At 34.3% G+C, this 18302-nt stretch overlaps 2 protein-coding genes across 3 annotated transcripts in view; both read left to right on the plus strand.

Moving 5' to 3' along the window:
- The window catches only part of LOC117119735, a 36334-nt gene extending 21877 nt beyond the window's left edge, over positions 1-14457 (plus strand). For both annotated transcript variants that reach the window (XM_033264589.1, XM_033264590.1), the window contains exons 12-13: positions 13762-13966; positions 14400-14457. In XM_033264589.1, the coding sequence (XP_033120480.1) occupies positions 13762-13966; positions 14400-14425 (231 nt within the window). In that variant the 3' untranslated portion in view covers positions 14426-14457. The remainder of the gene's footprint in view (positions 1-13761; positions 13967-14399) is intronic.
- LOC117119736 overlaps positions 1-16200 on the plus strand; it is a 28450-nt gene extending 12250 nt beyond the window's left edge. The window contains exon 2 of the mRNA XM_033264593.1: positions 15356-16200. Coding sequence (XP_033120484.1) covers positions 15442-15861 — 420 coding nt within the window. The 5' untranslated portion in view covers positions 15356-15441 and the 3' untranslated portion in view covers positions 15862-16200. The remainder of the gene's footprint in view (positions 1-15355) is intronic.
- The last annotated feature ends 2102 nt before the right edge of the window (positions 16201-18302 follow it).

Below are 18302 nucleotides of genomic sequence, written 5' to 3' on the forward strand. Positions count from 1 at the left end.
CTGCAGAACAACTTCTGAGAGAACGTCGCTGTCTAATTTTTAAAAATACATTGATGTTACCATGTTAATACCAATGGGTCGTTTAAAATGACATATAATATTTGATTAAGCTGCACGAGTAATGAAAAGTGTTATTTTAACTTGAGTTACATACTATGACAATTTGAATTTTTTAGTTAGGCCTGGGTTTTGCAAAATTACCTAGGTCTACTAAAAACGCTTTCTGGGAAAAGCACAAAGAGTAAGGAAAAGCGCGTTTTCTTCATCTGATCAAATGAAACAGAATGACAGTTATGTTCAAATTAAGAGAAGAACTGAGAATAGGCAGCTCTAAAATACTGGGATGCCATAAGACCAAGGTAATTCAACAAAAGGACGCACATCTCGGGACATCAAAGGTTATAACCAAAGATACCTGTCTCTTATACACATCTAGATGTGTATAAGAGACAGCGTGCCCAACGTAGGCGGCGCCCTTCTTTTTAACCATGCAAGTTTCCTATACTTCGTGCCCAACGTACAGGGCGCCCTTCAATTGCTAAGTATTTCCAGACGCAAAAGGCGCCCTTCCTTTTCCACTAATGGAGGAAAGCCTTTTCACTAAGAGTGCGTCTGGCCATACGATTATGCGCTGTATTTTTGTTTTATTCTTTACTGATTCATGATTATGCTTTAATTGTTTTGTGTTTTATTTGGATAATAGCAACGATTTCTACCGCCACCAAGGAGGTTATGTATTCACCGATGTCACTGTCTGGGTGTCTATTACAGTTTGTTTTTATATCTAGTAAATAAAATGTGATTGGTAAAAACGTCAGTAAAGAAGTGCAAAATACAGTCATCATTATGAATTCTTGTGCTTTATTGATCCATACTATTGGTAGGCCTATTAGCTCAGGGGATTTCAATGCTTTTCCAACCCATTATTATTAACATTGAATACAGCTCTGATACTCACAGTATATATTTTTTAATCACAAATTAGAACTGCATATATGTAGTTTTAAAACAATGTGCATTCACTTAAAATTCATTTACAACACAAGTTTATGTAATTACTGTAGGCCTATATAATCAATTCCTGGTTAAAAAAGTATTTAAAAAATATGTATGTATGTATATTACGATATAAAAAGATAATATAAAAATTCGGCTTTATTATATAACCTGATGATTCGATTCAATATCAATTATTCGTCGAGATAGGAAATTATGTAAATGTATCTCAGTGCTGAGACAATTGTCTGAGTCTGATGTAATGATACGGTACATCCTTTAACAATTTAGCCGGCTACGCCCCTCTCAACATCACCGTTTCTCACAGGTGAGATACCTTAACTAATTTCCTATTCTTTTTTTTATGCCCTCTTTTGTCAGTTTTTAATGTTCTATTGTAAAATTTAACGGCATAAAACAACCTCAATTTGACAAACAAATCAATCAATGACATTTCAACACCAGTGCTACATAAATTTAATTGTCTACCCGATAACTTTAGAGTAGCAATTATCCTACTTACTATTTTCTCACGAATATTATTTAAATGTAAGTAATTATTGAAATATTTAACAAAAACCTTCTCACTTGCAACAATTATATTGTAAAAATTTTCCGTTGGCACAAACAACGATCCAAAATCTCCGTTCTTTGTATCGTATGCTTTGAAATGGGTGAGCAGATGCGATGGTTCCTCCATGTACAATATTTCATTTTTTAAAGCCGTTTTACATACATTGCAATCATGTTTTAACAACATTTTTTTAATTAAATACCCAGCAACATATACAATAGTATTGCTTTCAGCCTGTTTTACACTAACATCAATGTCAACGTTTTCTTCGCTTTCGTCTGCTTCCTGCTGCGGTTGGATTTTAGATTTAGGTTTTTCTATTAATGGTATATCAAGGAATTCATCCTCGTCCGCAGCACAGTTTTGATTGCCTAACGGCACCATCATTTTGCTGCACATTCAAAGCAGCCCTAAACTCATGGGCCATTGGGTTAAATCTGTGACCTCCCCTCCCTCTAATTATTGAAAACAAATTTTCTAAACAGTCCTGATTCAATCTATTGGTTAACATAAAAGCGAAATTGCGATTATTATTGAGCTCAAAGAATAATTCAATCATGGCTGTTAATGTTACCACCCACCCATTTAAGCATGCGACTTTTGTTGTTGAACCGTCTTTAACCTTAATTTCTTTTATCCAATCTCTTGAATCTTTCCAGAAATTTAAGTGAATTGAATTTGGGCTAGCTGCCGTCCTGTAGATAATTTTGTCAAATATATTTCTTGAATTGCACGAATCAAATATTTGGTCGAATTTGGAAATGAATTCTGCAGTGTGCACAGCTTCTGCAGGGATCTTTCCGAGAGCAGCGTAAGTTAATACACCAGCGGCCACACTGTGACTTAAGACCTGGGCCGCAAGGCACACCCTCATGGGTGAAAATGGAGGCAACTCTATGTGCTTGTCGGTTAACTTTGGGGCCATTCTTAAAGGCAATTTCGAGTCATGCCTATAAAATTCGACAACATACTTCCAGTTAATTTCGTTGCCGTCAATCATCAATACGTGGCTCTTAAAATTATTGCGTATACTTTTGAGCAAATGGGGAGGATCGAACATAAAGAAGATCTTGTAATTATCACTCCCATCGCCGAAATTGTAGGTTATATAGGGCTTTTCGGCAGTTATGCCTAGCGATGTAAACATACTGCGGTTGTTAGAACCCTGATCTGCTATTACTACCTTTACCATTAAGCCAGTGGCATGTAATCTATTAATACAATCCATTAACAGAAGTTGTAGTGTGGTACCTGGGGTAGCGCCGGAAGCAAGGAAGTACCCCAATGGCTGCTTCCATTTGGAAGACATTCCGCGGGCCATAAAGACCAGTGCCTGCGTCGCAACTTTTTGTGTTTTTCCCAGGCTCCCGTAGTCTTCTAATCCCTCCATTACATCTTTATGTTGGTCATACGTTAACCCAGCCTTTAGACTCATTTCGTCGATGGTGAGGACACATACTTTCTCTTTTGGGCCGAATGTAGAGCAGCGTAATTTAAGCGATTCAAACGTGGAATTATTGAACCCTGACTGGATCTCAATTCGCACTAGAAGGTTTTTCTCATGAGGGAGTGCAAAGTATCGCCTGCAAAACCTATAAGCTCGAGGGGACTGATAGTGTAGTGCCATTGCAAATTGTCTGTCATCTTTGCTGTAACGTCTGCCCTTATTCCGTCGCCTACAGTTCTTAAGTTGGCTGGAAAAGAAAGCTAAAGCTTTACCGCTCATATACTTTCTGCACTTTTCAAATACATATTTTTTGGGATCATCTCTTACATATAACTTCTTCATTTTTGTAATCTTTGCCTTCAGCCTTGTGATTTTTGTTCTGTTACGTTTATCTCTTGCCATTAGTTTTTTGCACTTTCTTGTAATTGCTTCGTGTTCAGATGATGATCCTTAATGAGTAACAAACAGAATTAAAAATGAATATCTGAATTATTTAGTACAAAATGTAAAATGTTAATGCCATTCTATTTTACAAATTACACGTATTTACAGTTTTAATCTCAAAAGCTCCTACGAGTGCAGTATAATAGAGGCAGTAAATCTAAAAAGATCTATTACTTAATCAGTCGGTTGTTTCTATATCTCCTCATATGAGCTAAAAATGCAAAAACCGGTAAAAACAGAAGAACACAATCGCTGTGACGCAAAAGAGGGTGAAAAATACTACAAAAATCTAACCTGAATTAATGTCTCTGGATTGTGATCTATCTCTTGTTACAGAATCATCAGGAGGCTTTTCATAAACGCCCGGATCATCCGCCAAAACTGAATCTATAATAATTATAAAATAGAAATATACATGTATTTAGCGAGTTGGATACTGTGGGTGGGTTGCTTTTATAATTCAGTACACAACTGTCACTATCGACATTTTAAGCCCTCTGAACTATAAATACTTCTCAATAAAAGAAACTACAAAATTCTAACCTGAATTAATTTTGCTAGATTGTGATCCATCTCTTGTTACAGAATCATCAGAAGGCTTATCATAGACGCCGGGCTCATCCGCTAAAACTGAATCTATATATTATAAAATAGTTTGAAGCTTATGACTTAATTGAATTTAGCTATTCAAAATTGTAATTGTTGTTTGTAGAATTTTTTTTTTTTTTTGGAATACATTTTTTTCTGCAATTAAAACAATCTATAATAACCTTTGTAATCCAAGAAAGTCTACTTACCCTTCGTAAGTTTTGCTGGTGTTGGGACAATGTCGTCATTTTGTACTGACAATTTTCGTTTCGTTGTCACTTTTTCAGGTGTGTTTTCAAATTTTGTAGGAATGGCATTCCATACCAATTCATTAGAATATTTGAATTTGTTTGATTCCTCAAAATGCAAAGAACACAATCTGCATTTCGTACGTAAATAGTTTGCAGACTTTGCTAATAAATCGTCCCTGCCGCAATTTCGGATCCATTTTTCACACCTGTGTAAAATAAGACAATGATACAGAGTACAAGTTGTATTAAACAACAATTATTGTTATTTTCTATTGTATAGCCTATCATAGCATCAATACTGATAAGAATTTAGCTAAAGATGCATTTAAACATATAGTACTGTACGATAATTTGATTATTTTATTATTTATATTTGAGATCGCCCTCTAGACCACGTATGCGTCATGCGTATAATTTTAATGCGCGTTTCGCGTGTTTCTTATATTTAATAAGTTAACTTTTGCTTTAACATTTTAACTGCTAGACTACTGGGTGTATAGACGTGCCCAGAAGAAGGCTGGACGATGTGTGTTTCTTTATATGTTTCCAAAACTGATTATTTTTCATTTAACCTATTTCTGCAAGACCGGGAAGATGTATTCATCATGGGACATTACATTGAAAACGTACATCATTTATTGGTATGTGTATATTATGCACTTTATTTTGAAAGCATATTTTAAGATATTTCTTTTTGATTTTTTTTTTTCTTTTTGTTAGTTAGAGTAGCCTACCTATCTATATAGCCTAGGCTATGCCTAGGCTGGGGTCTCGCCTATGGGTCTGGCCTAGGGCCAGGCCTATGATAGGCCTATCTAACTGGGTTTATATTAGGCCAAAAAAGATTTGTTTATTTGCCCTCCTCACCCGCCCCCAACTCACTGAAAAAATAGGAGGAGTGACAAAAATTAAAAAAAAAACTTTAAAAAGAGGTTTGTTTTAAGCTTCTTTCTTTACAAATTGAAAAAATTGAGAAAATTGATCTTCATTTTTTGTCAGATGCCCTACAAAGTTGTCTAAAAGTTGTTCTCTGATATAAGATATTGCTAGGCCTAGGCTTAATATTAATTGCAAAATGTCATCAGTGGTGGGTGTTTTTATTTTATCTGAAAAAAAAAAAATAAACCAGCCTCTTTTAATTAATATTATATTATAATAGTTGAAACGTACAAAGGTTACCATACTTCTTTACATAATAGAGAGTTTGAGTACTTACATACATTTAATTTGTGTATGATATACATACATGTTTGTATGTGTAGATATATATTTTAATTATGTGAATGCGTATTGTATTCGAACAATAACCGGAAGGTCTTGGATACGGATCCCGATAGGGAATAATGTTTATCTCAAATATTATTATCTGTATTTATTACCAGTGGAGTTGTATCTCCATACCTAAATAACCCTCATGTTACTTACGATTATTTATTTCGTTCTTTGCAATACATTTATTGTGAAAAAATTAATAATATTCCTGGTAGGACAAATTATATTTATGTAATTCTTTGACAACAAATTGTGCAAAACAATATTTTGCGATGGTTGATATAAAGGTGGGATGCACCCACGAAAGACAAAAAAAAAATCATTGGTCTCTGACAAGACCAAACAAGGGACTAACAACAACTCCTAGGCCTAGCCATCGTAGCTTTCTTTATTAAGGTGTATATCGAGGTCAGCTAATAATAGTTGCAATTACGCGTATTGTCCAGGTAAGGTCTAACGCGCGTCGCGCATCTATTCCTAATTGAATTATTCTAAAGTCATGACGAATTTACTGGCATTTTAATTTTACATTTTAGACCTATTCTATATATAAATAATTGTTTTTTTGGTAAATAAAACGTACTGATTCATAGGAATTAAATTCTATTTTTTTTTTATGAATGCTGAGAATTGATGTAGGAGTAGGCTTAGGACTACCTAAAATATTAATAGTCTTCCAAGCGAAAATTATATGAACATTTCTGCCTTCCTATATAATAATAGGCTAGATTACTTTCACTTTTACCAAGGCCCATTCCTTAAAAAAATATGATGGTATTATTACTTAGAGTTTTTATTATTACTTAGACTTTGGTCCCAGATTAAGTTTAAAAAAATAGCTTTATTATTCTAATTAGAGACTAAAAAGCGGATATAGGCTATGCTGGGTAGGTAGACCATGGAAATCCCGGTCCAAAAAGTGGTCTTAATTAATTAGAGTTAGACCTGTATTAATATTATTAAATTTCCTTTATCAAAATAGTTACATTTTCTTGTCATTCATAAATAACTAACTGCATACAATACTAGCGTTATTATTATTCGAACGAGTAATATTTTGAGGATTTTTTTTTCATTATTTTATGCTAGTCTAATTATTTATTTATTCTTCTTCAATATCTTAGCTACGCAAGTCAATAGGCCTAGGCCTAGGCTAATTCATATGTCAAGTTTAAAAAAACAAAATGTTAATATATATATTTATAATATATATAGCTAATTTTTTGTTTAATGTCAGTGCAATATTTTACCTTTCTCTATCCTTTGGAAATCGATATAAATTATGACCCTGTTTGTATGATGTGTTGCAATTTACTGCACAGCACCGCCCTCCAATCCGTCGCCATAGCGCATCACGGTGTACAATTTTTTAATTGAGAATTGATAATAAAATACGCGACGACTTGGTAACGAAAGTTTGGCACAAGTTTTTTTAGATCCAGCTGTAGGGGGCGTCCCATTTTTCGTATTCCCATCATGCATTTCGGTGGATTTCGGTGGAACACTTTTTTTGTGTGGAGAACTCTATCTTGTATTTCTAGTATCTTTGAGTCAGAGCCACAGTATTACAACATTCTTATAGTATCATATATGTTTATCACACCATTTTGTTACGGAGTGCCTCCAGAGCTTGTCGCACTTTATTGTAGCTATTTCAACTGTTATTCAAAAACTAATTTAATGTTCGGATAAAAACCTAATGTAAGGATGAAAACTTGGCATATACAGTAGTAATTATCCTGTGTATATTTGATTGTGAATATAAGTTTATAATGCAAAACTAAGGATATAATAGTTTTGATTGTTTGACAGTACTATGTACTCTGTTGCTGATTTCAAAGTTATAAAAGCAAGGTTAATTTTAAAATATTATTTTAAAAGTTAACGAAAAAATTTGGTATAAAAAAGTATGTCATTACTTAAGTTTATAAATCCATTGCATATAATATAATTAACTTTACATTTTTCCTGTTTCCAAGTATTCATTGATTTGGTATAATTATATTTTTTTAATAAATTATTATTTGGTATAATTATATTTATTTAATAAATTATTTTATTATTATTATATTTATCTAAATGTCAATAGATTTAAAAACAACGAACCATCAACAGATGGTATTGTAACAACAGTATTTTATACTGTTAATGGAGATTTCATCAAATGGAAGGAACAAAAGGATGTGGATGGTATGAATATTACACTTTTTGAAATATACATAAATTAATTTACAAATATACTGTCTAAATATTATACACTGTTATTTTTATGAATTATTTTGATAACATGTTTTTGCAAATAGAAGGAACAAAAGGATGTGGATGGTATTAATATTATACATTCTTAGAATATAATTTAATTTACAAATTCACTGTCTAAAATATTATAATTCGTTATTTTTATGAATTATTTAATGACGTTTTTTCTTGAAAACTTTTCATTATTGTACAGTTTGTGAATTAACCAAGCAGATACGTGAGCATACCATTGCAGAAAATGTCGCCAAAAGGCTGAAGCAGCCAAAAAGCCATCAAAACTCATCTAATTCTGCATCATCCAGTTCTACAGCCTCCTCAACAGTAAACTTTTATTTATTTTAATATGCAAAAATTACTTTAAAAACTTTTATTGAAAGATGTTCTTTTAATTTTTGAATATATATTTTTACTTAGCGGTCAGGCTAATATGAAAATCACTGGTTCGAATTGCTGTGTACATTTTGAACTGACCTAGATTAGTGATTCTTAAATGTTTAATTACAGATGCCATCAGAAGCAGCAAAAAGTATGACAAGCTATACCATTAAACTCCCTGAAGAAGGAATTCATAAGAAACTTGTTGCTAAACTTGCTATATCTGCCAGTGTCCATCTGGATAACCCATTAGAACAATTAAGTGCATCTGGGGAGGGATTTGACAAGAGTTTTGTACCAAGTGATGTCACATGCATTTGGGACTATGCTGGTCAGCTGACTTACTATATATCACACAAAGTAAGTAATAAATTCTACTGAAAGCTATATTTCAAAATTGCTGTATGTTTTCTTGTGATTTGGCATGCGACTCTGGTGAGTAGTGGAGCAGTGGTCTTGTGGTAAAGGTGGTTGACTTCCACTCCCATTTTCCTAGGTTTCAATCCTTTTAGGAGCCATTAACATTAATGTTGAAAATTAGTTTATAGAACATCACAGTTTATATTTATTCAAAAAAGCTCCTGAATATCAGCCGAATTTCTGGCCTTAGCTGGATGTGTTTCCCTCTATTTGTGGTTCAAATCAAATATTATTTTTTTGTGTTGCCTGTGTACCTGTATATAACAGTTCTTGCAGTATTTCCAGGATTTCAATCTCTCTTGTTAAGTGACTTCATTTTTCAATGATCAGTCAGGGGTGGCACCAGTGAGGCCTGGAGAAAAGTCCCAATTCATCATGAAAAAAAACCATTTTTCTGCATATTAGTAAAAATTGACTTTATATTATGCATTTGATTGAATAACCATTTGAACCCCATTGAATTGTAACATATTTCGGGGCTTCTTGCCCTGGAAAACTTTGAGAGATTTTGTGACGGCCGACCACAGCCACTTTCCTCTCATCGGGGACGTCGGTATTCCTCTTCCAATTGCAAATCCTTGAGCTACCCCTTTGTTTGTTTGTAACATGCCTGATTTTATTAATTATTTTTTAAGTTTAAATTTGTTTTTTCTTCTTCCTAGTTTTTTCTGACAGATGGATCATCCTACTGTGTTGTATTCAGTGTGTTAGATGATTTGGATGCCCTTGCAACACCAAGAGATTTCCAGCAAGTAAATACACCACTTAATCTTCATTGCAGTTGTTTAACCTTAATTAGTTTTAATACATCAATTAATCATATACCATTTTGAAACTCATGTGGCAATTGTTTACTTTTTTCAGGGACAATTTGAAATGACAAATCTTCAGATGAATGTGTTTTGGATGCGGTCAATATACGAACACGCTGTACTACCCTATCGTGAAAGGACAAAAAAGTTAATCAATGGCATATCCTCACCAACGATAAGTTTAGTTGCCACACACAAAGATAAACTGTTGGGGACCGAGTCAGAAAATGACAAGCTGGTGAGACATTTTCTGTTTTTTAGTAGAATTACAGTGTTTCTTCTTGAAATTTTCAAAACATTTACTAATACTTTAAATTTTGCTCAAAGATCAGAACCAAGTTCAAAAGAATATTTGATGAGATAGAAGGAACACCATATGAAAGCCATGTGGATCGTGAGATGTATGTTGTAGATAACACTGTGGCTGTGGATGAAGGGATTGAGAAATTGAAGAAGAATGTCGGAAAATACATGAAGGCAACGGCAAAACCTATTCCCACTACCTGGGTTGATTTCCAGTCCAAAGTACAAGACGTTGGAAAAACAAGACTCTGTGTTTCCTTGGATGAGGTAACATATGCTTCCTTATAATATTTATAATTGAATAATATTTAATGAATATGAATAGAAATCCACAAATCCAACATTACCCATCTCATAAATTTCTTCCTCTTGTATTCTAACCCCCCTCCCATAAGAGGTTGTTGGGCAGTGAAACCATAAAAAATATAAAAATAGACCCATACCAAGCGGAAACATGTCTGTCACAGTCTTGAGAGTGCCACTTCCCGCCATTCAGAGGTTCCTATTCTTCAAAAAATTCTAATTTTGGAGGGGGACCTCCTCTCAAACCCTTCTCCCATCTCGTGCCTATGAGCTCAAGTCTCCCTGTTGAACAGCTTAGTTATCAATAATGCACTTGCAAATTGTAGTCCCTGCCCCCCCCCCATCCTGGACCCGGGCCATAGCGGGGTGTGTTGCACCAAAAATATGCCAGTACGTGAGCCAAGGCAAGGAAACCTGTTTCTACTATTGTAATGCATTCATTTTCTTATTTACGCCTAATTTCTGTTTTGATATTGAATAATTAAATTTTATCAATCAGTTATTATTCAATCAATCCATTATTTTCTTTTTCTATGATCAATCTGTCAACCTGTCACCTTTTTGTTCGCACTTTTCCAAACTTCCATGCTGCATAGTGACGCATGCGTAGTGCTTCCATCAAGCAAGCTCATCTACTTGGCCTAGCTCTCATGTGCTTCTCCGATTTAGACTTAGACTAGATTTTTATACCTCCTTGCTTCAAGTAGGCCTTATCATCCAATCATTTATTAGCGGGGCATTATACCAGCACTACGGCGGTAAGTGGTGGGGACTTGGCCGGGGGATACGTTAAAACAATGCCCCGCACTGCCGGGAGGTAGCAGGGACTTTTACAGGCATGTAACAGTTTTGAAAATTAAGTCCCCTCTAGGCCCAGGTCTGCGGGGGTGGGTGCATATATAAGGCAACATATAACATATAAGGCAAGAGCCAATCAGTGTTAGAATAATAACTTTGAGGGAAATCAACATATATAAAGCAAGAAATAATCAGCATTAGTTTGGTTAACCCATTGTATAAAAGGGTCAAATTAAGCAAGGTAGCTGACTACAATATATTTTTTGCATTTGTATGAATGGAATTCTCTTTCCATTCAACATTTTAAGGTCACAGAAATTGCATCTGTATGTGGAATTTCTAAACCAATGCATGACACTGGAATAATTCTGTACTCTAAGACTAATGAGAAGTTAAAGTACACAGTTATTACAAACTTGCGCATGATGATCGACGTCGTGACGAAAATCATCACAGTAGTGAAACCAGATGATATTGACAAGGTAAGCAATATAACAATTTCCTATAAATATTTTTTTTATCATTTTTATGATGTTTACAATTATGGTGAATTGCATGCATTTTATATGTTCATATTTTTTTGTAGCTGCCTATACTGCAGCAGTGGTATAGGCTCGACCGTGAGGGAATTCTTCATGAAGAGTTGCTACATCATTTGTTGCGACATGAGATAGCAAAAGATGCCAGCAACTTTGAAGTATTTTTAGAACTGCTGAAGATGTTTGGGTTACTGTTTGAGCAACAAAAGGTAAGCTGGCTCTAATCGTTTAGCAGAAGTAATCCTTTCATAATATATATGTGCTCACTTTTTTAACAATTGTCATTATCGATATTTTACAGGATTTATAGCGGTTCGGTGTAGCTGGAACGGTTTGGTTTCCCGATCTTGCTCTCCATTTCGCTCGTGTCCTTGAGCAAGGAACTTTACGTTGTTTTTCTCCACAAAGAAATATAAAAGTGTGCCTCATGGTGGTTGCCTGCTCCTGCCCTAATATGGCAGCAACACTTAAAAATGCGCTACCAATTTCATACCACCTCATTCATATTCCTGGATGAAGAGATTCAAATGTATATAAAGTATCTTGCCAGGGTACAAGCAATCTGACCAAAGTCTATCTTGAATTTGCAAAGGTTTACCGCTGTGCAAACATGCCTTCTGTTAATGGTTTCTTCTTTTACCTCTAATTTTTAAAACTTCTTGAGATTCATAATAGGCCATATCAGTGCTCTTGTTTTCAAAGGGATCTCAACCTGGTAACCGAATGTTCATGGTTCCCACTCGGATGCAAATCAATAAAGAGGGCTTGAAAGTTATGGAAGACGAGCAGCAAACGGTATCGTTTTATGTGACTCCCACGGACTTCCTACCGGATGCTGTCTACAATGTGCTGGTCGTTTCATTTTTAGACTTGATGAATGACAAAGGTAGGAGTGGTGATCATGTGGAATTATTTCGGAATCGTAGTGACTTTTACTTAGATGATGAGCATGTTGTGAGTCTAGGAGCTGTCAGAATCAAGAACAGACATGCATTGAAAGTAAGATGCAATGCTGAAGTTTAAACATAATATAATGTAATAACAATGTAGAATTATGTTATAAATTATATATCATATATAAAATTATATATAATTATGTAAAAAATAGGCAATAACATGCACAGTTAACCATATGGAGTATTTCACCAGCTTCAGCAGTGAGGATTTGAGCCTATTATTAGCCGAACCTGAACTTGATCGATTCCTAAGCCTAGGATGGTTTAATGCTGTCCTTCGAAAGGAAGATGGGTCCTTGTAGTATTCATCTAGGCTCATCCTGTCGGTGTTGTATAAAACATATAATGAATGTTTCTCATTCGTGTAATGGGGTAGAATATTTCATGAGGTGAAAGATTGGATGTTCTATTCACCTCGTTGAATAGAACATCCAATCTTTCACCTCATGAAATATTCTACCCCATTACACTCAAACATTCATTTATACTATGTGCATCCATGACCTTTTCTCAGTGAACACATTGACCAATAAAATATCTTGTATGTTGTCTTATAAACAGATTGAAATTTCACATAGGATAAAAGTTGATGAATATGGCAAAGAAGAACCTCTTGAACCACATCCTAGCATCTGCATGGAGGTAAGCTTCCGTAACCAAATTCTGTTTTAAAATCTAGTCATTATGTAGGAGCAGTTTGGCACAGCAGTTGCAGTTCTGCATTTCAACCTTGAGGTTGGAGGGTTATTCCCCCGTTGTGCATTTCGCTTGTGTCCTTAGGCAATTACTTTACCTGTGGTTGTCTCCTTCCACCAAAGAGTACAAGTGGGTACACAAAATGTGCTGAATACAGATGAAATTTAATTAGAAATTAAAGAGACAATGAACAACTTTATTATAATTTGCTTTAGTATTACTTCTTTTAAATCTTATTTGTCATGCCTGCTAATGCTTTGAGACAGATTCCCAATTTTTACCAAATGCTCAAAACATCTTTGCTTCAAACTTTGCTATAAGTTTTGAAAATCACTAGTTCTAAGTGAAGGGGTTTTACTTAATGTTTAAGGAATCAAGATTTCAGTGGGGAGTGTGCATGGGTTTGCAAAAATCAACCAAATGGGGTAGAAGAGTTGCTTATTGTCCCTGATATGGTCAAAGGGAACAGCTATTTGGGTCATAGCTTCAGTGTTGTAGGGCATCCAATGTCTTTATAATCAAATTTAGCCTTGTTCACTGTGAAAAGTATTATAGTCTGGACTAATTTTACTATTTTCCTTTATTTTGACAATCTGAAAAAGAATTGACTGGTCGCCATTTAGGGGTCTTGGTTGCATTCCTAAAACACCTACAAAATTGACATTGTATACACCTTGCATATGCAAACATAAAAATTGTTCAGCATAATTTTATTTGATTTTTATCAGGTATTAAGTTACCTTCGACAGCAGTTGAAAACTGTGTATGTTACTACAGAAGGAGTCGGCTATGAGTTACGTGTCCTTTGTCATGCCTGTGAACCTATGCTGCGACCGCTGCATAAACTTGAGGAATGTTTGAAAAAAGACAGTGTGCCATGTGGAAAAAAAAAGTTAGTCACAACAGCTCGTATCAGACGACTCTTTTCAACAGGTTGGTGTAAGAATATAATTTGTTTATGAAAATGGTTTTATATTTTATTTTGGAAACACAGCGGTTGCTAAGATATTGATTTATGTTCTATTGAATAAATGAAACACTTAAAATTTTAAATATATAAATATCTCATCTGTAATGTAAGTCAGAATGCTGTACAAATGCTACAGGTTTCATTAATTGAAATGAATGTGATTACAATACTTGTATGTTTTAGTGACGGATGCAGTGGATGGGGGGTTGCGAAAGGATAAATCATTCTTTCTTCACTGGCAGTAACAAATGAATACAGTATTCAAATTTTAATTTGGGGAACACTCTAACATAACCCTCTCTCTTGGACCATAAGTCTATTTATTTGTGCTTCCCACACCCGCCAAAATCGTTTTGACTCCACCTCTGATGTATTCAATTCTATCTTTTATTGCAGTGGAAAAGACAACTCGGAGGTCATAATGCTAGATGAGGAGTGTCATTATATATGGAAGTGAATATGAAAATTATTAATTTCAAAAGCTGAAAATGTTATAAGGATGGAGCCTTGGAAGGTAAGTAACTAGTCTTATTAATAATAGCTGCTGCTGCTGTTAATGCTGATTTTGCTGTTGATGCTGAGTCTACTGCTACTCAAGCTGATTCTACTGCTGATATTTCTGATGAAGATGCTGCTGCTGATACCGAGTTTACTTCAACCTATTCTGATTCTATTGCTGATGCTGATTCTGCTGCTGTTGCTACTGCTACTGATTTTGTTGATGTTGCTGATTAATAATTAATAATAATAATAATAGGTTTGTAAAGCCTATCATGCAAACAAGCCTTTATGTGCTTGGTGATTGAGCCAGTTGAGGCGCCAGTATTTCCCAGATCGGCTTTCCAAAGTCCCTGACGAGAACAAAGTGGGTGTGGTCGGGCGTTGCTAAAATCCTTCCAAAACAGTCCAAGTGTCGAAGTCCCCAAAAATATGACTATTATTTAGAGGTTTCAAAGGCTTATTTAATCAATTTTAGAGTCAATTGATATGTAAAAAATACATAATTTTTTTCCCCAATAATTTGTGGTTTTTCTCCCCGACGGCAAAAGACTGGACGCAGTATATAACTTTGTACCCATGACACTTATGATCTAGTACTACACTTAAATCAGCAAAAAAACTCGACTAATGTCACTGCTACTGATGACACTGATGCTGTTTCTATTGATGATGCTGATTTTTTCTGCTGCTGCTGCTGATGTTATTATTGCTGCTGCTGATTTTGCTGATGATATGCAATAAAATCTAAATGAAAGTTGTGTATTAAAGGCATAATTGTAAATGTGACAAATTGAAATTAATTAAACTTACTCTTCCAAATTATTTTAAATTTTCATTTCATTTTTGACCAGAAATAGGTATTGGGCACACTGTCATTGAAGAAATCAAGAATTTTCAGGCTGTGTTATCGGCTGTTGTTGATGTTGGAACTGCAACCATGAGAAATTACATATTGGAGGTTAACAATATTAACAAGAACGATGTTGGGAATTATCTACTCTCCGAGAAGAGAAAGGGTAGCTTTAATAAAGTAATGAAAAATATCAGTAGAGAGCAGAGGTCTAAAATGTTCACAGCATCTGCTGACATTGATACTTTTGATATCTCCATCATGTATTTAATAATTCGTAACTGCTCCAATGGCATTCCAGAGTCTTTTTGGAAAAACCCACATAGACTGGTTAACTTGGTAGACATCCACAACTACAGGAACACAAAGCTGGCACATTCCCCCGACAGTAGAATGTCAAATAAAGAATTTGAAATTGAATGGAAGAAAGTCAGATCAATGTTGCATTCTGCAGGTGCTTCTTTAACTGACATAGACAAATATAAGGCACTAAGATTCATCAACTAAATGCATAATTCTACCCATGTTGAAGGAAAATATGAATTCTTGTATGTTCATTAAATTTCTGATCACTCACATGAAATGTGAACATTTTAGCACTGAGCAAAATTTCTGATTTTGAACTTGATGAGTTTAAGAATGTTAAATTTTGGTAACTAGGGACAGCCAGTCATGAGTTTTAAATTAGGCATCCATGTACAATCTCAGTTTTTTCTAATTAAATGTTGGGATGCCAACTGTAAAGTTTAGCCTATGTCATAATTCAAATAATTTTGGACAGTATTTAATATATCAAATATACATAATATTGTTTAAATTAGTTAAAACTGTAAATGTGTTTATTAACGTCTGTGTTTTAATATGTACTGTTGTACCAGCATCACTTAATGCTAAAGCTCTTAATTTTATTGATAATAATAATAATACTAATGGTAGACTTATATAGCGCATATTGTTAAGCCCTGTATGGGCTTCACATTATCGTTTAATACCGCGGTCATTGGATTAAACGTCTATTGAAGAAGAACTAAAGCTTCCTAGGGTATTCGATTGTTGCAACATCAGTGCATTTGGCATTAAACCCTACCAGGTACCCACTTACCGTATACACCTTTGGTGGAGAGAAGCAATGAAGATAAAATGCCTTGCCCAAGAACACAAGTGAAATACACAGTGAGAAGGATTAAAACCCCAAACTTGAGGTTGGCAAACTAAATTTATAATTGAAACTTATCAATTAGTGTCAGTAGCTGCAGTGAGAAAGGGTATTTACGCAGTTAACAATTGAAATCATGTACAAAATATATGAATTACTTCCTTTTAATTCCACCATCTTGAAACTGTAAATAAGTATAATTCCAGGTAAGCAATACATGTAATATTATCAACATAAATCCAAAGGTAAATAATAATCCAGGTAAGTAATATTCACAATACTGTATAAGCTGCATAAAAGTGATAATTGATGATCTAAACAGTGAACAAGAAATAATACTGTAAGAACTGGTAAAACAATGATGCTCTCTCAATTACTGCTTCACTGCTACTGAGCAGAACAAAGGAAAACTAGAGCCAACTGTGGTAAACATCACCTGAACTAAATAATATGCAAATATCTAATCTGTAAAGTTAGTGAATAACTTAATGGTACACAGCAGAGTATATCTGCAGTTACAAAATTGTTCCCGCTGTGCCAAACCACTTCCATTTAGTGTATAAGTCTTTGTACAATATTAATAAAATTGAATGGACAATTAAGCTTAATACTGTATTTTCCACGAGATAATTAAAAAAAAACAAATTAATCTGTGGACTTTTTTCAAATCATGGTTGTTTTAAAGTGCTATATATTCACATTATAGATAGAGATTAAGTAGGTTTCAAGAACAACCTAGATATTCACCAAGGAATTTAGACCCTTTAAATCAGGGATGGGCATAAAAATTGGTTGGAGGGCCAAAGTGAATTTCTGATTTAACACTCTGGGCCGAACCCAAAATTTGATGTTTTCAATGAGCTTCCAAAAACCTCCAAGCACTGCTTATACACTACTTTATTCTCAGATTTAATGTTACTTTTTACATATGATCAGTGTCGGGCTGTAAAAGAGCGGTGTTTTCTAGCCAATTTTCCTTGGCGGGCCGCAAACATAGGGTTTTTAATTCGTTGTCGCGCCGGCTGAAAGAAAAACGCTGTTGGGCCGCACTTTTCCCGCCTGTGCTTTAAATGATGTTTACCATCACAAACCACAGAATTTAAGAAGTGATTGATATGATAGAGGGGATATATTTTTATGGCACACACTGTAACAAGAATTTTGATGGAACAAGATATTGATGCATATATGAACACTTGTATGTATATTCTTTTTGAAATTTTGTGTGTGTGCTCCACTGCCATTTGTACATTTCAGCACAATCTTTCGTAAAATCCACCATTTGGTTGAAAAAGTGTATCATGCAGAAATATGAATTGTATTGTACCCTTTATGGATTATGTACACATGTCATGACATATATGTAATTATAACTGAATTTTAACTTTAAAAGTCTTTTATTATATGTTAAGAACTTACTTAAATATACAGATAAAGCATTTCAAGTATATTTTAAATTTAATATTTTAATTTGTTAGCATGCCAGACAGTGCATCTTTAATGTACAGTATACATTTCTTTTCTATCTACAAAGTTTACTTTATAGCTGTAAGTGAAGTTGTACATTATATTTACAATGTGAAGTTATTGAATGGATGTTAAATTTATTATTTATTTGTATCATTTTTTGTGTGTTCTTTAAATAGAAACTATTCCGACCAACTCTTTTCATAGAGGGTGAAACTTCCAGCTTATCGTAGAAGCCTGGCTAATATTTAGGGCCCTCCTAAATATTTGAAATAATGAAATATTGCAAATGTGATATACGAAGCTTAAGCCGAGCACTCACTGT

This window comes from Anneissia japonica, unplaced genomic scaffold, assembly GCF_011630105.1.
Source record: "Anneissia japonica isolate Jap-2015-1 unplaced genomic scaffold, ASM1163010v1 scaffold1149_len126086_cov162, whole genome shotgun sequence".
Lineage (NCBI taxonomy): Eukaryota > Metazoa > Echinodermata > Crinoidea > Comatulida > Comatulidae > Anneissia > Anneissia japonica.